This window comes from Bombus pyrosoma, linkage group LG9 (assembly GCF_014825855.1).
Source record: "Bombus pyrosoma isolate SC7728 linkage group LG9, ASM1482585v1, whole genome shotgun sequence".
Classification (NCBI taxonomy): domain Eukaryota; kingdom Metazoa; phylum Arthropoda; class Insecta; order Hymenoptera; family Apidae; genus Bombus; species Bombus pyrosoma.
In genome coordinates, this window is record NC_057778.1 from 14,049,167 (window position 1) to 14,072,030 (window position 22,864).

General features: G+C 27.7%; 3 protein-coding genes across 10 annotated transcripts; 1 reads left to right on the forward strand and 2 right to left on the reverse strand.

Annotated features, from left to right (window-relative positions):
- Positions 1-432: 432 nt before the first annotated feature.
- LOC122570882 (very long-chain specific acyl-CoA dehydrogenase, mitochondrial) lies at positions 433-3,686 on the forward strand. Its single transcript, XM_043733807.1, has 8 exons — positions 433-503; positions 1,123-1,327; positions 1,403-1,621; positions 1,705-2,133; positions 2,209-2,472; positions 2,544-2,900; positions 2,971-3,186; positions 3,282-3,686. Exons 1-8 carry the CDS (start codon positions 433-435, stop codon positions 3,408-3,410), a joined length of 1,890 nt encoding a protein of 629 aa, XP_043589742.1. The 3' UTR covers positions 3,411-3,686.
- Positions 3,554-7,870, reverse strand: LOC122570884 (leucine carboxyl methyltransferase 1). Of its 2 annotated transcripts, none has more exons than XM_043733810.1 (4): positions 7,641-7,870; positions 6,703-6,886; positions 6,280-6,631; positions 3,554-6,189 (listed from the first exon to the last, which is right to left on the reverse strand). In XM_043733810.1, exons 1-4 carry the CDS (start codon positions 7,674-7,676, stop codon positions 5,985-5,987), a joined length of 777 nt encoding a protein of 258 aa, XP_043589745.1. In that variant the 5' UTR covers positions 7,677-7,870; the 3' UTR covers positions 3,554-5,984. The 2 variants fall into 2 exon arrangements, with proteins under 2 accessions (XP_043589745.1, XP_043589744.1); XM_043733809.1 differs by having other exon boundaries at positions 7,486-7,866.
- A 1,070-nt stretch (positions 7,871-8,940) lies between these two features.
- On the reverse strand, positions 8,941-22,448 carry LOC122570878 (serine/arginine repetitive matrix protein 2). Of its 7 annotated transcripts, none has more exons than XR_006317913.1 (10): positions 22,257-22,448; positions 16,138-16,273; positions 15,748-15,922; positions 15,363-15,652; positions 15,061-15,241; positions 12,906-13,955; positions 12,165-12,368; positions 11,979-12,087; positions 11,417-11,510; positions 10,379-10,498 (listed from the first exon to the last, which is right to left on the reverse strand). XR_006317913.1 is itself a non-coding variant. In XM_043733788.1 (9 exons), the coding sequence occupies exons 1-9, from the start codon at positions 22,261-22,263 to the stop codon at positions 9,066-9,068; spliced, it is 3,585 nt and encodes a 1,194-aa protein (XP_043589723.1). In that variant the 5' UTR covers positions 22,264-22,437; the 3' UTR covers positions 8,941-9,065. The 7 variants fall into 7 exon arrangements, 4 of the variants coding, with proteins under 4 accessions (XP_043589723.1, XP_043589724.1, XP_043589725.1 ...); XR_006317912.1 differs by having other exon boundaries at positions 11,417-11,519; XR_006317911.1 differs by having other exon boundaries at positions 11,417-11,492; positions 22,257-22,447.
- Positions 22,449-22,864: the final 416 nt, after the last annotated feature.

Below are 22,864 nucleotides of genomic sequence, written 5' to 3' on the forward strand. Positions count from 1 at the left end.
ATTAATTTTTCTTAATAAAATATTAAAACAAAAATGTGAATCATGTAAAACATCTATTTAGATGTTTCTAATTGATATTAATTAACATGTAAACAAAATTGTTTAATATTATTTTATTATTGATCGACTATAGATATTAAAATTTCTGAACATAAAAACATGTAAATATATCTATGTGTATGTGTGTGTGTGTCGTATCCACTTGTATATAAGATCCATTTCTTGTATTGTAAACCAATTGTACATTAGTTCAATTTTTCGTAATGGTAGTAGCATAGAATTAAACTTTGTCCTAATTTCATAAAAGTTGATTACTTCTTTCCCTTTTTGTCTTAAATTTTATTTTAGGGTGTAAAAATAATTTCTAAATTCATTTCATTATATTAGAAATAAATATTTCGTAAAATTTGTATATTAACGTGAATTTTGAAAATGCTACGAATTACAAATTATATTGGACTAAAACCCTCAAATTTTATTAAAATCATTAACTCGAATGCCAGGTAAATTGTTCTTTTTTTAAATATAATAATACATTAGCATTTTTGTAAGTAAGTATCCAACAATTATCTGTCATAAGATAGCAGACTGCTCTACACATCTTGTATAATATTTCACATTTTCTGACACTTTCTAAAATAATTGGCAATTAAATTATTTTGTGTATGTTAATTAAATTATTATTAAGTTATTATATAAGAATTTATAAATTTGTATTTTAACTATTTATATTTATGTAAAATATGTTAACTAATTGGACTTTGGATAAATATGATATATATATGTAAACAGAATGTATATTTTGACTTGATAAGATGATACTTAGATACATAAAAATTGAAAACAGTTGCTATTCATACAATTTGATGAATAATGAACAGATTCAATCAATAATCATTAATTTCATTATTATATGCAACTATAATATATTTATATAAATAATTTTAAAAAATGCAATAAATATTGTCAATACATTATATATAAAAAAAGTTAATAATATGTATATATATCTATCTGTGATATAAAAGTGACAAAAAAATTACGTAATTGAATCCTTAATTTAAAATTTAATCTTAGTAATAAATTATTTGATATTTACTTATATAATATGATGTATTTTAGATGTTTTGCAACACAAGCTGCTGTAAAAAATGCACCCGAAGAAAAGCAGGAAAAAAATATAGATTTAAAATCTCAATCTTTTGTTAAGAATATTTTCCTTGGACAATTAGAGACTACTCAAATATTTCCATTTCCAGATGTTTTGAATGAAGAACAACTTGACACATTAAAATTAATAATAGATCCCATAGAAAAATTTTTTGAGGTAATAAGGTTCTAACAAAAATGTGAGAATCCTCTCAGAAATTTATCAATTTAATTTAAATTTTTATTCTTTTAGAAAGTAAATGATCCAATGAAGAATGATGAAAATGCATCGATAGATGGAAAAATTTTGCAGACAATGTGGGAGCTTGGAGTATTTGGTCTCCAAGTTCCTCAGAAATATGGTGGACTAGGATTAACTAATACGCAATATAGTAGATGTGTTGAAATATGTGGATATCACGACTTAGGTATTAGTATTATATTAGGTGCACATCAAAGTATAGGGTTCAAGGTATATATTTATTTATTTATTTATTTATTTATGATATCCCATATAAAAATAATAATCTAAATAATTTAATTTAATCCATATAGGCTATACTTTTATATGGTACCCCAGAACAAAAAGAAAAATATCTTCCAAGAGTTTGCAGTGGAGATTATGCAGCATTTTGTCTCACAGAACCAAGCAGTGGTTCAGATGCTGGCTCAATTCGTTCTCGTGCAATAAAGTCAGTAGATGGCTCACATTATGTCTTAAATGGTAATAAAATTTGGATATCAAATGGTGGTTTAGCAGAAATAATGACAGTTTTTGCACAAGTCCCTATGAAAGATCCAAAAACTGGTGAAACTAAGGATAAAGTTACAGCATTTATTGTTGAAAAATCCTTTGGTGGAGTAACAAGTGGACCACCAGAAAAAAAGATGGGTATTAAATGTAGTAATACAGCAGAAGTAAATTTTGAAAACGTTAAAATACCAGCAGAGAATGTTATAAGAAGCGAAGGACAAGGTTTTTCGGTATAAGTAGACTTTAATAAAATTTTTTTACAAATTGCTTAAACAATATTTATTAAACACTTTGTATTTTATCAGGTTGCAATGAATGTTTTAAATAATGGTCGATTTGGTATGGCTGCTGCTCTTTCCGGAACTATGCGTTATTGTATCAAAAAAGCAGTGGAACATGCAACACAACGAGTACAATTTGGACACACGATAGATTATTACGGAAGTATACAGGAAAAATTAGGCCATATGGCGATGTTACACTATGTAGCTGAGAGTCTTGCATATTCAATTGCGGGAAACATGGATAATGGAAGTCAAGATTATTATTTGGAAGCTGCAATTTCTAAAGTGAGATTCTAGTACAAAAAAATAAAACTTAATAATTTGTTTATTTCTTTAGTTCAAAACAATTGTTTCAGTGTTTTGCATCAGAAGCTGCATGGTGGGTTTGTGACGAAGCTATTCAAATACTCGGTGGAATGGGATATATGAAAGATACTGGTCTTGAACGAGTTCTGCGAGATTTACGTGTTTTTAGAATTTTTGAAGGAACCAATGATGTCCTCCGTATTTTTGTTGTACTTTCTGGGCTTCAATCTGCAGGCATACATTTACGACAAATAATGTCAGCATTTAAGATTCCTACCATCAATTTGGGATTGATTTTTGAAGAACTAAGCAAAAGAGCTATGCGAACAATTGGGTTGTCATCAACGCGTAATCTTATGCACTTAGTTCATCCTAATTTAGACAAAAGTGCTACATTGTGTGCTAAGGTTCATATTAATTCATAGTACTATGACATAAATATATTAATATTTCATTGATATTGATTGATTTTTGTAGAGCATAGAAACTTTTGGTCAAAGTATAGAAAGTGCCATTATCAAATATGGACCAAATAATATTGTGGAGCAACAATTTGTTCTTAACAGACTAGCTCAAGCAGCGTTTGATATATACACTATGGCTATTGTATTAAGCAGAGCAACTACATCTGCAAACAAAAAACTTCCAAGTATGGAGCACGAACTTCTTATGGCAGAAACTTGGTGTTCTGTGGTAAGCATATAATCTTATTGATATATACTCAATTTTTATTTTTATATTATTTTATATTTATATTTTTTATTATTAAATTAACTATTATATTATAGGCATCCCGTCGTGCGAATTCTAATTTGAAATTTGATAAGCAACTAAATGTATTTACTAACTTAACCAAAATTTCAAAGAACATGTGTGACGCTGGTGGATGTGTTCAACTAAACCCACTATGTTTTTAATGATACGTTCAGACATTGAATAATTAATGTACAATAATTAACAACTTATATAATATTAGAAATATTGAATCTGTAACAGTACTGGAATTTTTTTGATATTTTTACACAAAAGAGATATAGTAAATAAACTGTTATAAAGAATATACACATGAAAGTAGATGCTGTTTATTTTTCATTAAATCTCACAAAATAGTGAATTGAATGCTTAAGAAATAGTAATGTACAGTAAGTTTGTGTGTGTAGGTATTTTTTATAATAAATTAAATGCAAGTAGAATTTTTCTACGTTTCATACATTTAAAAATGTTTGATAACATCCCTCTTATCTACGTTTTCATTAAATGCAATATTAAATATAAGAAAAAAAGTACCATAGTATTTTAATTTATAATTAATATTAACTCTTGATTATCTTCTTTTAATCGTAATATAAATGCACAATTTAACAATATCACAACATTACACAAAGGTAAGAATATACTTTCTGATCATTTTTTATCTGTCTATAATATGGAAGCACATAGAGAATATAGCCATTGTACGATTTAACTTTTACAGCATCCATATAAGACATTAATAACATTAATCGTTAAGTGAAGTACATGCAAAAACAAAATTCGTGTATTTCGTACTATAAGAAGTATTACACTTAAGTTTGAGATTCAAATTATCAATTTTTTCTTTAGAATTTACAAAACAGAAACTATCATTAATTACACATATATTACACATATATATTCAACGTTTTTGATTGTATAAAAATCAGTAATGAAATAATATTTAATACTTGTTCTTTCAGCATCTAAAAGTTAACAACTGTTTAGAACTTGATAATAAATATGTTGCATTTCAACTATATATTGGCAGTGTTTTTCTCCAATTCATGATAATTAGTGATAAACCAATTTGAGTCTCAAACTTTAAGCTATTTAAAATATTTAACATGTATAATAAATACCATTCAAACGTAAATAAAGTGGTATGAAACTATTATGATGAGGTATGATTTTATTATTGAATGTTTAGAACATGAAATTGGAAAGAATTTATCATTACTGACAGATACAACTGTGATCCATAACTTTTCAGAAAAATAGAATATTAGATTATTTCTTAGTGTTTGTGTTACTCCAGGTATGCAATCTTATCTTTAAAAACATATGAATTCTATAACACAAACTCACAATCTGTTAATATATGTATTTGTGTGTTTCCCCTATGTACTATACCTTATGGTCTAATAAGCCTTTATAAGAATATTAGTAAATATACTATCACAAATAAAAAGAAGCACTAATAAAGTCAAATAAGAATCAATATATTAAAATGTATAAACGAAGAACGATTTTATGATCAATATAATAATTTTTTTAATACCATTATCATCTGATAAATTCTCCACTCTTCCACATTACTTTTAGTTTTTATATCACAACCCTGATATTCCTTTATAAGAAAATAACATTGTTTGTATTTTATTAAGTTATCGACAATGTAATGAGTCAACTTGAATTCATTGGAATAAAACTGACTCAAATATTGTCTAATTAATGTATTGATAATTTGTTTCCTGAGAAATTTTTTTACGACTTTATGATCCGTCTATCTATCATGTTTCTACGAAAATAATAACAATGGAAATACAATTTTCTGTATATATTTTTTAATACACAGAAATGTGTTATATCTTAATACCCTAAGTGATAATATTTTATAAATGTGAATAGCAATTGTATTTTAATGAATTCTTTCTGTACATGTAAATTATCGTTTAAATTAGGGCATTTGTAAAACAATATACTCAAAAATTGCTTTCCAAAACATGTGCTGTTCTATTATTTTATGTTTAAGTAAAATCCTCCTTTCGTTGCATGTTGTTACTCTACATAAATTACCTTCATAAGAAACTGCATATGTAGCGAACTAATTAATAATTTAAAATACTATCTGTAATTATGATTCTTTTTAATATGAAACTTATAAATATAATTATAAGAACTTCCAAGTACAAAGTAGTAAATGATAGGAAAATAAAGTTTGTTAATGATTGAGATTAGCTCTAATTAAAATACTAATTTTACAGGAAATACATGGAATTCATAGCAATAAAATAAACGTCACATGACTGAAAAGTAGTTTTATATTTTTTATGCTATCTTATATTTAGCTGCTCAAAAAGATATGAAAGGGCTTTAATCTTTCATTAATACCATTTTAATATTATTTTCACGATATTTATAGCACACAAATCGCAATAGAAGTAGAATATATTTGTTTTAAATTTGACACGAAAAAATTAATTATTTGAATAAATCATTAGCTTTATATAACTTTATATAAATTGTTTTTTTATAATACTTCAAATATATATGAAAGAAATATCTATACATAGTAAAAAAATACACTACTATAAATCAAGCTATGTATTGATCTATATTAAAAATTTAAGATCAAAACTTATTAACTTAAAAATCAATGATTTTGTATCATTAGTTACCACATATGTACTTACAAGCTTATAGATTTTTAATGACACAGTATCACTACCTGGAGTAACTTAGAAGAGTTAGAAAAGCTAACCCTGTGCTATAGATAAGTTTTTAAATATTTGTCCATTCCAAGCAACTGAGATACAATAATGCTGCAATAACTGAACTAAAAGTTCTCGCTCATCCAACATTTCTATATGTTCGATTCGACTACGGTCATCTAGAGGCAGTGAATCATAGACCTCTACCATTGTCCATGCATTAGAGCCTTCCCAACTGTTTATTGTAAAGCTGAAATGTACATTTTTAAGTTGTATTTTTGATAAAATGGTTATTACTTTTAACATAATACACAAAGGAAATATAACAAAATTAGAGTACCGTCTTTGTTGAGTTTCCAAAGATTCACAATCTTCTACACCTGCCAACAAACATCCACGACTGCGTAGATTGGACAACATAACTTGACCAAATTTATCCTTCATGTTCACTTGCTCATAATTAACAAAAATACTATTTGGAAACTTTCCAGCAAGCCATTTTAATAATGCAGAAACTGCACTAGTGTCTATATATACTAAGACACATTCTGCAAGGAACATGGTTGGAAGATTAAAATTAACTTCTGCTTGTGTTAACTTATTAACAAGTTCAGATATGTGTCGCAGATCTATTCCCACCAAGTGATAATTGGCAGCATGTAGATCTGTTGTTGAAAACCTAATTTCTCCATCTGTAAAGTGAACTCTAACTAAAGAGAATCTATATATAAGGATAAAAATTACAAAACTAAATATACTTTACCTTCTGTATTTAACATATCTATTAATTGTTTATGTTTTTTGATGTGATAACATTTTCGAGCAGTAATGTTAGGAAAATCAAGTTCGATAAAATTTGCTGGACACTTTCCTGCTTCTTTAAGTCTCCAATAGAGAGTATCAAATCCAGCACCCAAGTTTATAACTTGTCCCTTTTCACCAGATAGCTACATTTGTCATAAATTAATGTTATTTGTGTGTTACAGGTAAACTTATTTAGGTGCATACATTTACATTAATAATTTATGTTTATTTTATAATATAAAATTGAGATATATTATATATATAAATAATGAAACTAAAATATTCATCCCATCATGACATTCACATCCTTTATTCCGCGTAAATTAATGATTATGAAAGTTAATAAATGATTATAATGATTGTGTACATAGCTGCATATACATAGATTGCCTACGATTCTAATTAATTATAGTAGTTAAAGAAGAAAAATAAAAGTATTTCTATCTTTCATTAACTAAAAAGAAACGGAAGATCGTTTAATAATTACAAACACAATTTTCAATTGTTCGTTATTTTTATAGAAAAAGATGCGTTGTCTGCACCAGATTAACCTATTTTACTGTTTCATGATAAAAAGAGAACTTCGGAAATTAGGACAGGGCCTCGGCCAGGTCAAGGTTTCCAGCATTGTATGTCCTTTGCTACTCAAATCAGCTGTATCCCGGATTGTTTCTATCATGTTCTAGGTTATGCGAATTTTGAAATTGCAATAGTGAAATTCAAAGAAAGCGGAATTAAATACCTTAAGGAATTTGTCAACGAACACTTCAATCCCTTTTACTCTTGCGTAATAACCACGATTGATTTCCGGAGCTTTCCGACCAGGTTGTTTTACGAAAAAGTTAATAAATGGATCGGACCAGTAACCAAGTTGAACCGCATATCTTTTACACTCACTTGCATCGTCATTAGTGGCCTGTATGGCCTCATCATCAGCCATATCTTTGATCATTACACCAATTTTGGTTCACTTCAGTTATGATAAATCATTATTCGACGTTTTCTTTATGTAGAAACCGTTACTTGTCACTCATAGAAAACTGTACAAGCGACCATACTGCTCAAGACTGTGTAGAAATTGCCGTAGATTCGCATCTACTTGCGGCGCAAGCTTGCGCCTGCTGTGCGGGTTATCTGACAGTAGGGGTATCCCCTAACCATCAACTTATACCTTAATAGATATTGTAGATATGTGTAGAAAATATTAATGTACCTCATTATAGCTTACTATTGTGTATGACTTATTTTATTTACAAAATCCATTAATACCGTTAATTATACATGAGTTAAATTAATCAATACAATTTTCACATAATATTTCCTGAAAATATTTTGTATAAAAATCGAAATCAATAATTATAACTAATATTGAATAAAATACTCCTCCTTTTTTAGCATCTTTATTTATTAGATATTAAGTGAAAACAGTATGTAATTTCAATAGTATGGGTAATTATTTATTTATCATAAATATTAAATAAATACAGTAAAGGATAATTTAATTGATATAAGGAAACATATATGTAGGTACACAAATTTAATTGTAAAATTACTAAATTTTGTTTACAAATTGAAATGGATTATTTGTAAATGGGTAATAAATAAGACTTATGTATCTTTTGATCTTAATGAATGTATTCAAACACAATGTCTGACATTTTTTTAAATTAAAAATGTATATAATGATAGTACGATTGCATATTATATATGTTTCTGTATATAAGTATACGAAGATACAAATTAATATATATAAAATGTATAAATATGTAATTATCTTTTGCAACATTTCTTGACCAATAGTTCTATAAAATGTAAAGATATCCCTTTACATCTTTGTTAAAATAATATGTATTTTAAAAATAATCAATCACAGCTACTCATATATATGTTACTAAATAAATTGAAGCTAATAATTGAGTAAAAAATTAGTTAAAATACATATTAAAATAATAGATGTTATTAATAATTACAGAAGATTATACTTTAAATGATATTAATTTCATTCCAACATATATAAACAAATAGATAGGAGTATAATTTAGAAAAGTTTCATTTACTACTGACACATCATTAAAAAAGAGACATGTAATCAAATTATATAAATTATGAAGCAGAAAACATGTTGGAATATAATGTTATCTAACAAAATTCCAAAATATTTAAAAAAGTAGCAAAGCTATGAGTGATACAGTTTGAGATATATTAAAAATATAAAAAATTAGAAAGGACTAGTGAGTATCACCTTTCATTCTTTTCATAGTTTTTAGTTTTTGAACTTTCATATAGAATATGTAAATAATTATTGTCTGCTTTTTGATATAATTACTGCTCTACATCGGATTTTTTAATAGCTGGTTTTGAAGCTGTGGGTTTTGTTTTTCTTTTAGGTGGAACTGGTGCATCAGAAGTACTAGATGATGCTGTCTCAGGAACAGTGATATCAGTAACAGGTGTTTGTGACGATTTTATACCTTTTTTAACAACTTTTACAGTTTTTTTTTGTTTACTTGAAGAACTACTATCTACTGCACTATCGTCCGGTCCTTCTTCTGATTTTGTTTTTGTTTTCTTTGTAATCTTTTTTACTACTTTTTTGGCTACTTTCTTTTCACCATCACCATCAGTTGCTTCCATAGGTTCCACTTCTGACACTGACTTTTCTGTAGATTTTCTTCCAGTCTTTTTCACTATTTTCTCTTGATCTGTTGGATCTGGCTGTGCAGTTTTTTGAATACTTGTTGAAGGTGCATTTAATTCTTTTGTTCTTAATGGCCTAACTGGAGTTTTGTCTGACGGTGCTGATTCAATTACTTCATGCTCTGATGGAGTTTCAGTTGATTCTGTTATTTCTTTTATATTCCCCTTAGATTCACCCCTGTCAGCTTCACCTTCTTTACTTTGTTGTTCTAATTCTACTGTTTGTTCCTGCACTGATTTCTCTGGTATACTTAAATTTTCTGAAGATAATATAGGTGTTTCAGTAAGTTGAGTTTCAACTTGTTCTACTGACAATAAGCTCTGTGGAGTTTCTTCTAATTGGCTTAATTTATTGGCAGTATCAATGCTCATTGCAGTTGTGGAATTATCCAAATTTAATTTTTCTTTATTTTGTGTAAAATTAATTGAAGATGTCAAACCATTTATATGTACCTTATCTTCTGTTTCCGTTAAATGAACAGGTGTAATTGTAGAGGAAAGAATTTCTTGTGGCATTATCTGAGAATCTGACATAGATTCTTTTGGTTCCACTTGTAATACAGATTCTGCAACTTGGATAGGAACAGGGCTAACTGTTAGAATTTCAGAAGCAGTTAGGAATTCTTTCGCATGTTTTTCATCTCTAAGGTCTGGTTGTTTTATTTCTTGGGTATCTACTGTAATTCCAAGAATTTTTACATTTTCTAACTCGCTTTTAATTTCTTTTTGTGAGGTAATTACTTTTTGTTCTTCAATTAAAGAAGATTGAACTAAGTTAGATGGTTCTATAGATACAGTTGTCTGTTGTGGAACTTCTTTTAATAATGAACTTGTACTTGAAGTTGTATTGAGTTCTGCAACTTTTTTATGAGATGTTTGCATTGAAAAATTTGTAGAAGAATCCATAAATATATCAGGTATTGCACTTCCTGATTTTGTTGAAAATTCTTGGGAAATATTATCTTCACTCTGGTGATCTCCCGATAATTTAGGTACATTTGTTATAGGAACATCATTAACTACAGATTGTTCTTCCGTATTACAGGTAGTTGCCTGAGCTAAATAAGAAAAAATAATCATATTACATACTCATATATATAAATATTTTTTTTCTATTATCTTTCTATTATATATATATAATAGATTATAAAAATGTAATTGAATACATTTCTTATTTAATAATTCTTATATCTAAATTTTACTATTTTAAAAAATAAGTTTAAATAATTTCTATATGAACATAAAAATAATAAGCAATATATATTAAAAATATATACAAATGATACTTTATGTAAATACATATGTAAAATATACTTAGATAAAATTCTAATTCTAATATAAAGGATATAATGATTGCGATTGAAACTGTTATTGCAAAAGTGCTCTTATGAAATGTTATTTAGTATAATATATATATGGAATGCGAATATTTCAGATTAATTTAAAGCACATGGAATATAGAATTAGTATTTTTACATTACACAAGCATCGGAAATGTAGTGTTAAAAAAGAAGATGATGTAAAGATATCATGCATATGGTAATTACTATTTAATTTTTTAGTGCAGTATTAAATTTGTATTAAGCATGAAATGCTCGAAGTGCTTTTGGTTTTAAGTACATATAAGTAAGTTACATAAATACAATAGCGTTTTTTATAAACTACTCTAAAAAATTTAAAATAATCTATCAATGCAGATATATTGATAAAAAAGAATTAATATTAATGTATTTTATATTTCTTTGATTTATAAATTATAGAAATCAAAGTGATATGTAATATTAATATCTTAGTGATATGATACAATTTATTACAGCATGTATTATTATATATGTAATATTACAGTATTATTGTAAAATGATTTTTAATAAGGCAAGTTTCAACATATACTGTGTATCGGTTTAGTTGTGTACCACAAACTTTTTTAATTTACTTAAAAATCGCGAATCGATGATGCGAGTTCTCAAAATATTTACCCCATTAAAGCAAAACGACATTACAAGACGTAGCAATGCTATGGCGCCAGGATCTGTTAGTTGCTGTCCTCTGTTCCTGTTTCAAACACTTAAACTTGATAAACTGTATAAAAAACATATATTTTTTCACTTGTTTAAATTATATAGAAATTCTCTAGTATATTATTAAATACAATTTAATATTTTGTTTAAATTAAATTCCTATAAAATTCAAGTCTTTACTTCCAAATATGAGTTTGAATGCCACATGCTGTATTAAAAAAGGGTGGGAGGCAAATAAAATCGCAAAGCATTTTCATAAAAACAGTTAATAGCTTTGCATTATGAGCACTTCAATTTTCTATTTCGTACACAGTTTCCATTATTATTAAAGATTCTTAATTGTAAAATCAAATTTCAGATTCTTTCAGCTTCGATATGTAATCGTAATTATCGTATAATAAAAAATATTATTTCTAACTTAAGAGTTTTGTTTCATTTTTATATCACCTGCAGTTGAATAATTTTTATAATCACAAAATATTTATAAAAAATAATTTTATACAAATTTTGTGATACATACCAGTTTCTTTATCCACTTCATCTACAGATTCAGTAGATTGAGTAGCTTCAGTGGATTTAACAGATTCATCAGTCTTGTCAGTTGTAGCTTTTTCAAGTTTTTGCGTTTCCTGCAAATCATGATATAGATATGTTCATGTGCAAATCATAATTTTATCAATTCATTATGTATTACTTAATTAATTACTTTAGGAGGGGACGGTAACCGTGGAGGCGCAAGAGCAAGCGTTTCGCAAATTTTTTTCCAAATATTGTCAAAACTATCGCGACCCATATAATCTATCTGACCTTGTTCCCAACTTTGTTTTCGCATATGCTCTTCTAATGCAATTTGTTCAGCGCTTCTGGGTTCACCTAATGTCATTTGAGCCAAGGCACCAGCTAGGCCAGCCTATGAAATCAGAGGAGATCTTCTTATTTAATAACTAGTAACATGATAGTAAAACGAAGTAATATAAGAATATAGATTAGAATTATATAAATATACATTTATATAAATTATTTTGTAAAATTACCTTGCCTACAGGTGATAGTAATATGATATAAATACATATACCACAAACATAAAACAATATAACATACAAATCTAGTGCAAATTAATAACACAATGATAATAATAACATATTATATTTCTAGGAAACTATACCTTTTCAATAATTTTTAACAAATATCACTTTCATTAATAATTATGGATAATGTAGAAGTAACTAAAAATGTAAAGAGCAGAAAATATTTATCAGCATTGTTAAAAATATTAAATGACAAAAACTTTATATTAAACAACTTTATTAAAGCTGCAAGTAATGTCCCAAAAAATACTAAATATACAAGCAATATATTTAAAATTATAATGCAAATATTTTAAAATATAATAAGAGAGTACTTTTAACTTTAATATAAAGAAAAATATATGGGAACAGTTACTTACATTTGAACTATTTGGATCATCCATTATGTGTAAATCAGATTGCGTTGCTACATTGTGGAAATCTGTACAAGGTTTGGAATCAGGATGAGGACTAGTAGATATTAGTGTGCTTGTCCGTTTGTCTGTAACGTTTATATTTTCATTTCGTTCAGTATTTTGCTTATTTGAGAGATTATTCTGATAAGCTATGTTATTTGGCATAGCTTGGTCATGATTAATATTGACATCTAAAGATTTACAAGCTTGGTTTCCTTGTTCATAATGTTGAACAAGTTGTTTATTATTTAAATTATCAAATATTTGACAATAACTACAATGATGATCAACATAAGTTTCATTATGTTGATGTTGTTTTATTTCTTCTGAAAATGATTTGTTACTATTATTAGAGGAATGTTTATGCTCAATATGTTGATGTTGCATTATTTCTTCTGATACTAATCTATTACTATCATTACAAGTACTTTGGGAAATATATTGATTGTTAGTAGATTGATAATGGGATTCGCTAGAATGATGATATTGCATATTATGCACAGAAATATATTTTTTTATATTGTCTTGAGTTTGCTGATGATTAGATTCTACATTTAAAGTGGATGTATCATTGGAATTAGGAAACAAATGTTGTTGCTCAATTTCATTCATGAATTGATTAGATTGTACTTGATTATGGTGATTTCGCATATGTGAAGAAGACATATTTTCACTACATTGTTGATTATGATAGAATTCCCTGTTACATTCTGGTGATGACTGGCTCTGACATACAGATTTTGAACTTTCATTTAATATAGATATAGGTGAAGAACTATTGATTTTGAAATAATACTGTTGTCTTTTATTATTTTCTGCTTTATAGATAACTGAATCATTTGGTACATAATAAGTTTCCCATGGATCTTGGAATTCTGAGAAGTCTGGTGGTTCTAAATATATGTCATTCTGTATTTTGTTTTGCATGTCCATGTAAGTGGGACTTCTTGGAAAAAAGGATTCAGAAGGCATAGGAGTAAATTTGTGCCAAATTGGTGCCAATGTGCTGGTAGCCTATGCAAGCATCATGCCAAAACAGAAAAATGCACATTCAATTGGTTAGTAGAAAACTAATTTGACAGTGTCCATTTTTCTTGTACTTAATATTATAAGAAATACTAAAAACTAATTAATTATATAGAATATTTTATAAGCTTAAACATTGAACTATTGTATTTAGATATATTAGGTTTATAAAAAATATATACTTATAGATTGAAAATAATTTATATTTTAGTATAAATTTAATACAGTACTAACTACAACTATAATAGACATTAAATAATATTATATGATGATAAATATATATTAAATGTATGTCACAAACATAATAATAGAAGAGAAAAAATGGACACTGATCTACTAAAAAAATATATATAAAAATGAAGATTAAACATTAATAGCTGTGATATTTTAAACATTTATAAAAATGTGATGAAAAATTTTACTGGTTCTTTTTGCCAACTTATACACATTTTATACCAATTCAGCTATTAATATTAATATTGAAAATTAAAAAAAAATAAAAAGTCAAATATATTTTAAATGCAACAAAAAACAAATCATGTCAGAGAATTCCACTGCAACACATGTATGTACATATATATAATAATATATTTGTAATAAAAATTTTGTAAATAACTTGTAATCGAGTAGCTTTTATTAGCACTTCTAATATTATTATTTAAAATAATAACATGCACATTCAATTTTATTAATAAAAATTCTTTGACAAAAGAATTAATAAAGATTAGGAGATTAAACCTTTCAAAGATCTTTTGAAATATTCTGATTATAATACAGTAACTTTTATATACATTATTTGTTATGTGCAATATATATACAGTTTTAGCTATGTTTTATCAAGCATGTTCATGATTGTGCTTTTGAAATGTTATATATTCTATTTCTAGATATATTTAAAAAATTCTTACATATTTTATATGGTATTTTAACAAAAATAAAAGCATATTATCTAAACCTTACCTGTTTTCTTAATATTTAAGGCTATAGTGAAATTCAGAAAAGAATATAAAAGGTTAATTATAAATTATATTCTAAATTATACTGAAGTCATCAGTGTAGTAGATTAATTCAAAAAATGGTCAGTCAAACTTACCATAATAGGTGATAATTGAGGATGCACTTTTTCACAAAATATGTTCCACCATAATTGTAATAATGGTTGCAAATGTGAAGAATCCATAGGTGGTTGAACAATACCAGTCAAAGTGTCAAAATACTGTAACCATGGTTTTGTAATACCAATAAAATGTATTATTCTAACATCATCTCCAAACCTATCAAATAACAAAATTTATAATTACTTTATTTTCTATTTATGTATTACTTACATGAAAAGTTATACATGTATATGTAAAGAAGTAAGAGAATTATAATAGAATAAACAGATTTTCTTACTGCTTGAATGCAGGAAGATAAGAGTATGTAGCAGTAGAACACATATTATAGATAAACGGTAAATGTTTAGAAATATCTTTTTTAGCCCAATCACTAAAGTACATATTTAATAATCCTTGATCTCCTCCATCAAATGAACCTTTAGCAGCAGCAAATGCAGTAATAGAAGCAAAAGTTTGTTGGGATGGTCTGTATACAAATACACCAGAATTGAAACAATCAGGCCAACCAACGTCAGGAGCAGCAGACAGTTCTTCTCTTTCAAATAATTCATCACAATTTCTGATGACCTAACATACGCGCGATATAGAAAATAAAAGCACGAAATTCTTTTAAAATTCAAGTAACCATGTCTTCATTAAAATGAATCATTGTTCAAACTTACAAGTGTGTCTGCATCAAGGAACACACATTTTTCATATTGAGTCAATCTCCAGCAATGCAATTTGGTAAATGTAACACCCAATTCTGGTCTAGCTAAAAGTGCTAAATTAGCTTCATCCTTTGAATCAAGTACATTTACTTCCATTACCAGAGAAAAGATTGCTGATAATTTTTCCCTAAATACAATTAAAAAGAATATTTTAGCTGTATGCTGATACAAAAATGTTAATAGTCGTTTATCTTAAGCAACAACTGCATCTAATGTGCAATTTGAATACAAACAAAAATATATTAACGCTATCTTCTCATTTTTTGAACGATTTTCGAAAATTGAAGAATACGCAAACATTCAAGTATACTAATTGATAATACCATTCAGAAATGAGATTACCTCATGGTTTGTGTTACTCCAGGAGTAATCAAAACGGCCAGTTCATGCTTGGTACCAACTCGATGCAAAGAGTGTGCCAAAACTAAGGCTCCCAAAGAATAAGCGTCGTTGGTAGCTAATGTAACCCAGGCGTATCCTTGAAATTAAAATAGATTATTATCAGAATGATTGTAGAAAAATAATAGAACGATTATAATTAAAGAAAAAAAATAGTAGTTAATATTTCTTTGTAATTGTGTAAATAAATTGCAATGTTCGTGTGTGCAATGTTATGCACATAAATTGATAAGACATGTTTTATGTGTGAAAATAAGTGGTCATACATGTCACGAATGTCTTATCAGTTTATAAGTGGTTGAAGCATTGAATTTTTAATTGTCTTCGACATTACATCATTAATAAACATTACAAGTAAAAATATATTCATCTAGTATATATAGCTCATCAAAGATAACATTCTGAAGTTTATTGGTGTTATTCTGTTGTGTTTGTTATCTTCCTAATGATTACATAAATCTGATTACACAATTCTAACAATTGTCTAACGCAAAAACTAACTGTAATAGTAATACAAATAATATACAATTATTACAAATTCTGAATTGTAATCCCGAAATGTTCCGAAAATAATCTCCCAATTTTTTACATTTATATATGTATGTTATACATATATATTTTTATAAGTGTATTATATTCTTCAAAAGATATATTTTCGAATTAATTCGAAAAGTTACAAAAGAGCGCGTTCAATGCATCCATAAATATTTTCTAAAGTGATAAAAATAGAAGAAGACGCACATGCTAGAAATTCATTTGATCCAAGCAAGCGAACTTAAATGCGTTCAACTTGTTTTTCACCAATAAGAAATCCAACGATGCTGCTTTATTTATAACCCTTTCTATTTCTATTTCTTAAATGTCATCACGTCGTTCTCTCCGGCTAGTTGTTGAATCTCGAGAAATTTAGTTCCAAAATAAAAATATTATTTTTAGTTATTTATCTGAATACTACTTGTGCTCCAGCGATAGGTTTGTTCCATAGGATATGATCAAGAAACTACATTAGAATATATATATATATATATATATATATACGTAAAAGATAAAACATCTTACTATGCTCCCTTACGATAACTGATTATCAACTCTTCAAGTGGTTCTCAAGTAATATTGAAAATAAGTATTTCTAATTTACATAATATCATCTAATACATAAATCCTAATCCCATACAATAAATGAGTGAATATTAATTAATAAACCCATTTCTTTTTAATTGTAATATTATAGAACACCGTTACATTGGTAAAACAAAATATCAAGACTAAAATAGTAATGAATTTAGTTTTCGCTACAAAAAATCATCATTTAGATTAAATTAACATTAAATGGTATGTAAAATAACTCTATGAATTGTTAACATAAATTACTGGAATAAATGCCTTAATGGAGTTATAAATAAGCACTTATAATCATTCTCCAGAAGTATCCATCCCATAGCGCAAGAATCAGCACAGGATACCTGACTAAATTCGATCAATTTTTCGAACTTTATTACGCAGCATGTTTTACGAAACACAAAGTGGAGCTACATCTTATACGTAATAATTCTAGAATTATTTCATGTATGTAGTCTCTCTCTCATAAGCCTTGAAAATATATAACGTTCGCGTTTCTGGAAAGGCTATGTTATATGTATTGACATTGAATGAGATATTAGGTTTCCTGCGCTAGGTGCATTTCACGAGGTTATCATTATAATCAAGGAAATGTTACTTTCGCAAAATACCACTATACAGTGTAACAAATTAAAGGCGTTCAATAATTGTCTAGTTATTGATAATTAGATACAGTATCCATCAATATATAATATATAATAATTAATATTATATATATTATATATTAATATTATATATTAATATATAATAATTATTATCATACAATTTACCGGCGAATACTATTTGCATATCTAATTATACCATTATTTAGGTGCTACTAATTTCACTATTTAAATTACAACCTAATTATGCAATTACATGGATATATGAAGAAAACGATTTTCGTTATCATTGTATGGATTTCATATATTCAACATCTAACGTGGAATTCAATGAAATTATCGATAATGTAGAATTACAAATATTTGTCCATTTCTAATGTTTCATAAAAAATGAAGCAAGGATAAGTAAAGTTTATTAAAGTAAAGTTTCCACATCAAAGTTATTGTAATTAGTGTTTTTGTACCTCTAGCGGTGATCAATGTTAACTTACATCACTTACGAAATTAGCATTTGATTATCAACTATGTATGTTGAGTGTTTGATATCATTTCAGAATTATTCCGGTAATATCAATATGATTTCATGATCTGATTTGTGGTTTCTCTTGCAGAATATCATTGTTAACATTCTCTATCTGTCGTCAGGTTCAAAGAATTTATACGAAAGCAGATGACACTAAAGGCTTTAGTGAAATTAAATGCAACGAATGCAAAGAAATTGCGTGAATCATAAGCGTAAAAAAGATAATAAGGAAAATTGAGAAAGAGAATAGATATAAGAGAAAAGCTGGGATTTCTGCTGCCGGTGCATTCCGAAAGATAACGCATTGAATCGCATCGAATCTTTCTATACACCTTTACATTACCTTATGCTGGTGATCATGAAATTCTAAATCAATAATCTAGGTAAATTATAAAAATTGAATGCAATTTCAATCATTGTCATAATCACCAATAGAAATAATTTGAATTGTTCGATATCCTAGAATGAACACTTAAAATACAGTAAAAAATACTTTTACATTAAATAGGTTTCTCGTCTCTAATATTCGTTTATTGTTCTTACACAACATGAGAATATCAAGTTTGTTAATATGAATGTAACGCTAGATATTTCATCACATTTATCCAAAAAGAAATAAATAAACTTCCTTAGGTAAACGCGAAAACTCGATTTGTCTTTTCTAAGAATATTTTGTGAAAATTACGGTAGTTCGTCGTATTTATTTCGTCAGTTAATTACGCATGGATCCAAGTTAGCCAATAGTCGATGGCCGGAAGAATCATATTAACCTGGTGTGTCACGATTTTGGCAGTAGTGTCTCTCTATTTGTTTCCTGGTGTGCCGACATTATCACAGGGCGTGTTAAAAGACACAAAACATTTATCTTGGCTATGAGAAAGGCGGTGCTCGTCTTCTCATATATTGTAATATGCAGACGAAACCCGAGAGGCAAACTGCCGGCGTCGTTCTGCCACACAGGTTTATATTTATACAAGCCGGCTAGCTTATAATAGCAACCCAGCCTCGCGGTTGTACAAAATGCATTCATATACTTTGCCTTAGGTCAAGCACTTGTCTCCCAAGCCTGACCAGATTTCTTTATATGATTATACTTCAGACAGACGTATACGAATCGACACCTTTTCCTACAACGCGAATAATCCATTATTATCATTCCTTATTTCGGAATAATGTGCATCCAGATAGTTTTCTCGATTACCCATATCTTCAATCACAACATCAGCATGAAATTCCATTACAATTAAGATATCAAAGTTCAAATTACTATTAGAGATTCTTACCATAAGCTTCTAAATCTCTAAAACTCTAAAAAAGTCTTTTATAACTTTTACGCTTGAAATTTTTCTGATTTTTCTGAAACAGTTTTACTTAGAATTTTTTTAATTTATACTAGATATATATCGAAAAATGTTATAGTTACTATTAGAATTGAAGAAATTCTAAGATTTCTAAATTCTAAAACTTTCAAACTTGGAATTATTATGACTTTCCTGAAACTCTTTCTTACTCAGAATTGCAAAAATTCTAACTTTGTAACATATATGTATTAAGAAATTTTCTCGCTCTCTTTCGTATTTTTCGTTAAAAAACTAAGTTTTTTTCATTTCCTCTATCCTGTACACATTATATTAACGAAAAACTGCAAGAATTTATAAATAGAAGTGTAAAATTTGATTTACTGATGGAATTTTAGTAACCGTAGAGGACTGACGGAGCGTCCATTGTCTGGATCTAATTTTATCAACTTATTTGCTACGGGCAGTTATGCGGATGTAACGTCGTGAAATTCTATGCCGAGTAGTTCATGGTATAGAGATCTAAGCAGAAAGTTTATAAAACAAGCTAAGCTCATTTTAGACAGTTCTCGCTTTGAACTATTCATTTTTCTAATTACTTGCTCCTAGTTAGGTTTAATGTTGTCATTATCAAACCATTCTTTCATTTATCCCTTTCGATATCATAATTGAAAGACGAAGATTGACCACTAGGGACCAGTCACGTTTATGTTTCGTAACTATCCCGGATAGGTGGAGCTTAGAATTAAGGGTGAGGAAAAAGTAACAAGAAAGATCGTATTTAATTAGAAATCCGTTCTATAAAGAGGTGCAGTGGGAATTGTAGAGTGCGTCTAGACATCCAGACGAACCTTGCAATCTAGAATTCCGGGTCCCGTCTAGACGAAGGTCAAGACTGAATCTATATAAAAATAGTGCACGGCTATTTCGCGTCAATTGTCGTACAATGAACTTCCGTTTTAGCGTAACTGTATTAGTTGTGGCAGTGCACATTTTTATTCGGAATACAAGAATTTTAACTGCAATATTACAATACTCAAATCATACAATATGGTAATTCGACTCTGTTTTTTTAAATGACTAAAAGTTACTTTGTGACATAACTCTTGTTGAGAAGATAAATATTAAGTAAGAAAAGAAATATTAAGAAAAAAAGTACCGAGTGAAACTACTTGCTTAATGTCACAATTTTCGTTTAATATATTATCTTTTCTTTTTATTCTTCATGAATGAAAATTCTTCGTAAATACATTGCGGCTCCCTGTTACATCATCGTAGCATGTCGATCGATAAACGCATTAATATCATCGTCGTAATAATATTAAGTAATTCTCGATTACAGAAATCTACAATTAAGTAATACGAATTAAGAGTAATTTCAACTGAAAATAAATATTTACAATATGAAATGGAGATAATAAAACGTGAGTCTTTTCGGTATGTACATATCTACTAAAAAAAATATTGGATGCAAATATATAATGCAAATATATAATACAAATAGATAAAGTTACAGAAGCAAATTTTTCATGAAATCGAATTTTACCGGGTTCGAAATAAATATAAAGAGATAGGGGATTTTGGCAAAGAGCCGCAATTTCTTCCCCTGACGGCTAAGAATAACCTACAGGAATACCACCGACTGTTATCTTATTTTATGTAGAAGGTATCTTGTTTCTAATGCACAAAACAATAAAAAAGAAGGAACCTGTGTTGTAAACGTACTTATGCTTTAAATAAATACAGTATACATATATCTAAATAAATCTACAAATTAATTTTATTTTTTAAATACAATGTTTTAAACATAATTATATAAACACAATTTATTGTGTAATTATAAGAAATGAAATCATTGCAATTGATCAGATATTTTTATTTTATATTTCTAATTTTAAAAGGTGTGTCATGTTAGGTTTTTAAATATGGCCGCTCGATCATGTACATAAGAATAGAATCACATGTTTTATTGGAAAAGAAAAAGGAATGGCGATAATTCAGTTCGTTATAATGTAACTTTAAACAATTAATTTTAAAATATAATTATGCAAAGAATAATTAATGTGAGAACAGTATACATAACACAAAGTGTAGAATATTAAATTCGCGCCAATCTATCAAAAAGTAAAAAAGAGATTTCGCGCATGCGTCCAAACGAAACATCGTGAAACTGAGCGCGAATTGGACCGATTTTCGCAAAATAAAACAAGACACATGCGTTTTAAGTTGTTGATAAAATATCGGAAGGAAATAATTGTTCCTAACATAAATAGTAAATTAAACAGTCATAATGAAATAAAAATGTACACGTTTTTATACATCCATGTTTTGTACATGTTTTAAGAGGTTATTGTTCGTTGTCTATGGAAGATATAATTCATATGAAGGTCATTGGGTCAAGACCGGTTACCGGCGACGTTATCACATATCCCAATTGAGCTTTCAATGACTGTAACCTTAAGGCAAAGTATGTGAAAAAAGAAAAAATCAAGATACGTATATTGTTAAACTTAGACTTACCACCCATGATTGAAAAATTCGTATTTCTTTTTTAACGGACCGATTTTACACACTCAACACTTGCCGATGCTCGCACAACTAACAAGAAGCCGTACGGTACGCACTTCATCAATGCTACAAAACGAGTGAAGACTTGTGACTCTCCTTCCATGTCACGTCGCTCTCCCCTCCTTTAAAACCGTTTATCCTCACTCTGTATTATCGACTGAAGATTCAGCAAACACTACTACGCGAACAAGATATATATATATATGTATATACATACGATAGATTTTATATGATGTGCGTACAAGCATATGTACATATAATAACAGAAATCTTTTATTTTTTAATTTGTAAACTTCTGTCAATTGTTTATTAGTTTAACATTAATGATAGAAATGTTAATAAATGATAGTGAACTCCAAGTTCTGAAGTGATGTGTAAATTGTTCTAAATAATAAAATATTAATTTTTTATATATTCAATAAACATAGTTTGAACCTTTTTAAATTAAGAGTAATATAAATTCTACTTTAAAACTTCATCTTAAATTTGTTTATATACTTCGTGAACATTAAATAAACAAAAATATGCATAAAATAATATACAGAAGAAAGAGATTAAGT